Genomic DNA, 2,504 nt, shown 5'->3' with positions numbered 1-2,504 from the left:
AGATCACCAATCAAACAATCATTAGATGTTTGGCTCCACACTGAACACTCACATAGCTCCTTTTTTCCATATAAGAAAATATAGATCATCATACACCCATTCTTTGGATGTAAATTAATTAAATTTTTAATGATTATTGATGCATAAATTGATCTATATCCATGTAAAAAAGATAGGCCATCAAGCAATCATTAATTGGATGTAAACCAAGTCCATATTTAATGAACATTATAAACAATTGGTTATACCCAAATCCAAAAATGTTAGTACACCGGATGAGTACCCATTAAATATTGAGTGCATCATCAGTACGATGCAATTAAAGCTTTCTAAAGAAAGAACGTGGCTCAATTCTATATAAGTTGCATTCTCTAAAGAAGATAAAAGAACGTCAGGAATCACATACTTACTGTTTCGTTGAAAGTAACACAATTACCTATACAAATGGGAGGTGATTATGTTGTCATACGGGTCTTACTATGCTTTTTGTGTATAACTTTCCACCTCACCTTTGTTGAATCAATAGACTTTGATGTCAATCTCCAAACGAATGAGAAGGTAACCAATACTTTACTTTTAAATTGGTTTATGTATTTTCCATTTGTTGTATCTACTTGATCACTTAATCTTGATAATTATCATTGGAGTTAATAACTACTTTATGTTACTTTTATACCCAACTAATATGTAGGACACATATGTGAAACAAATGCTTATCTTTCAAAGACTCTGTACATCAATTATATATGCTAACTAGTCATGAACTATTCTTTCCCTCTGCAGAACACCACTCTTTTAAGACCTAAACCATTCCATTTTCCTTGGAGAGTTGATATCACGAATGAAGGAAGCGACATTGTTTCTCATGTACACACACTCTCCCTCATTCTTTGTATATATCTCCCTTTACTTTTTCATGTGTTAGATTTGGAATGTTTTGTTGATTTCTTGCTGGGTATGTATCACAAAAAATGTCACAATGTATATGCCAAAGTGACATGTGATAAATATAACAGGCAAAGTCAAGGTAATTTCAATATAAGCATCACATATTTAACCACAGAGAAAAAATAGTAGAAATCTAATTCATTAGTGATGTATCTAAATCATTGTTGTTCAAGCTAAATTATTGTCAATGGTCCAAGAGACAAGGTGGTACATAAAGACCAGATAAAAGGCATACACCTAAAAAACTAATCTTGATCCCCTATATACCGCGAAAGCTATGTTCATTACATACAAAACATGCTACCAAAATACTGTTAACAACAGATTTAAAAAGGCATTTAGGACATACTCTATTTTGGAGACTTGTGTCGGAGATAGAATCAAATCTTGTTTCACCCCTGCCACGAGGAGAGAAGATGTTGTGAGCCCAAGAACCTAAGTAAGACCATCGAAAATGCACACAAAAGCATTGCATGCATCACCACAAAAGGTCTAATTGCGTTGGAATGACACCACACCCCGCGGAGGAAGCTAAATCCAGTATGATATAATCAACAAGGCCTACGAAAACAAATCTAGACTTACTCCATAGCATGAAAAATTCCACATTGTAAATGTCTGGTAGGTGAACCTCATACCAAGGCCAAGAATGCACACCCTCACTTGTTTATTATGTCGTTCTCTATAGATTTTTCTGGTTATTTACTAATTTGAGCTATAATTTTCTATCACTAGTATGCTATGTGGCACATAGAGCCAGGACAATTCTACGGCCTTCGAGCTGACATGAGTATATGGGCTTCACCAAATCAAGGAACCTCTCAAGAATCTGGAGCATCCTTACAGATCTATTGTCAAGATGGAGGAAACTATAACTTAATTCAAGTTGGAATCCATGTACAAACATATCACTCATTATGGTAAAGTCAAATACTTTTAAATGAACAACTATTTCATAATTTGCTTCTGCTTGCAGATTTCCCCCTCTTTGTACCATAACAGAGATATTCGCTTCTTTACATATTGGACGGTAAGTATAATCAATGTCATTTTAACACGTTAAATATTATTGTGGTCCCCATATAGTTTTCTGGTTCTCTTTACGTCCACAATAATACATGTTTCCTTTTTTTATTGCTCAGAAGGACTTGAAATCGAAGGGGTGCTACAACTTGCAGTGCCCAGGATTTGTTTCTGCAAGTCGAGCTAATCTGGTGCCTGGACAAGCCATGGCTCCTCCATCAATTTATGGCGAACAAGACCACTATGTTAGGCTTAGCCTTAACAGGGTGCACCATTTGTCCCAATCTGGAGATTACTAAACTAAGCGTGAGTGTAGAATAGCTTATTCTACACCCCAGTAACGGTACATACTAAATACAGTAACACACTATGTAAAATATAGTAATTTTTGTAAAAATGTAGTAAATTACAAACTTGGATGATAAAAAAAATATTTCTTGAATTACTATATTTTATACTCCGTTTTACTAGATTTTGTACATAGCGTTACTAGCGGATGTAGAATAAGCTATTCTACACTCACGCTTAGAATA

The 2,504-nt window shown here is 34.6% G+C and overlaps 1 protein-coding gene across 1 annotated transcript in view; it reads left to right on the top strand.

Moving 5' to 3' along the window:
• Positions 1 to 444: 444 nt before the first annotated feature.
• The window catches only part of LOC119315120, a 3,464-nt gene continuing 1,404 nt past the window's right edge, over positions 445 to 2,504 (top strand). Inside the window, exons 1-5 of the mRNA XM_037589801.1 lie at positions 445 to 558; positions 784 to 867; positions 1,684 to 1,845; positions 1,925 to 1,978; positions 2,091 to 2,237. Coding sequence (XP_037445698.1) covers positions 445 to 558; positions 784 to 867; positions 1,684 to 1,845; positions 1,925 to 1,978; positions 2,091 to 2,237 — 561 coding nt within the window. The remainder of the gene's footprint in view (positions 559 to 783; positions 868 to 1,683; positions 1,846 to 1,924; positions 1,979 to 2,090; positions 2,238 to 2,504) is intronic.

This window comes from Triticum dicoccoides, chromosome 1B (genome assembly GCF_002162155.2).
Source record: "Triticum dicoccoides isolate Atlit2015 ecotype Zavitan chromosome 1B, WEW_v2.0, whole genome shotgun sequence".
In the NCBI taxonomy this organism is placed as follows: Eukaryota; Viridiplantae; Streptophyta; class Magnoliopsida; order Poales; family Poaceae; genus Triticum; species Triticum dicoccoides.
Note: the sequence above shows the minus strand (reverse complement) of the source record. Positions and strands in the feature narration are given on the sequence as shown.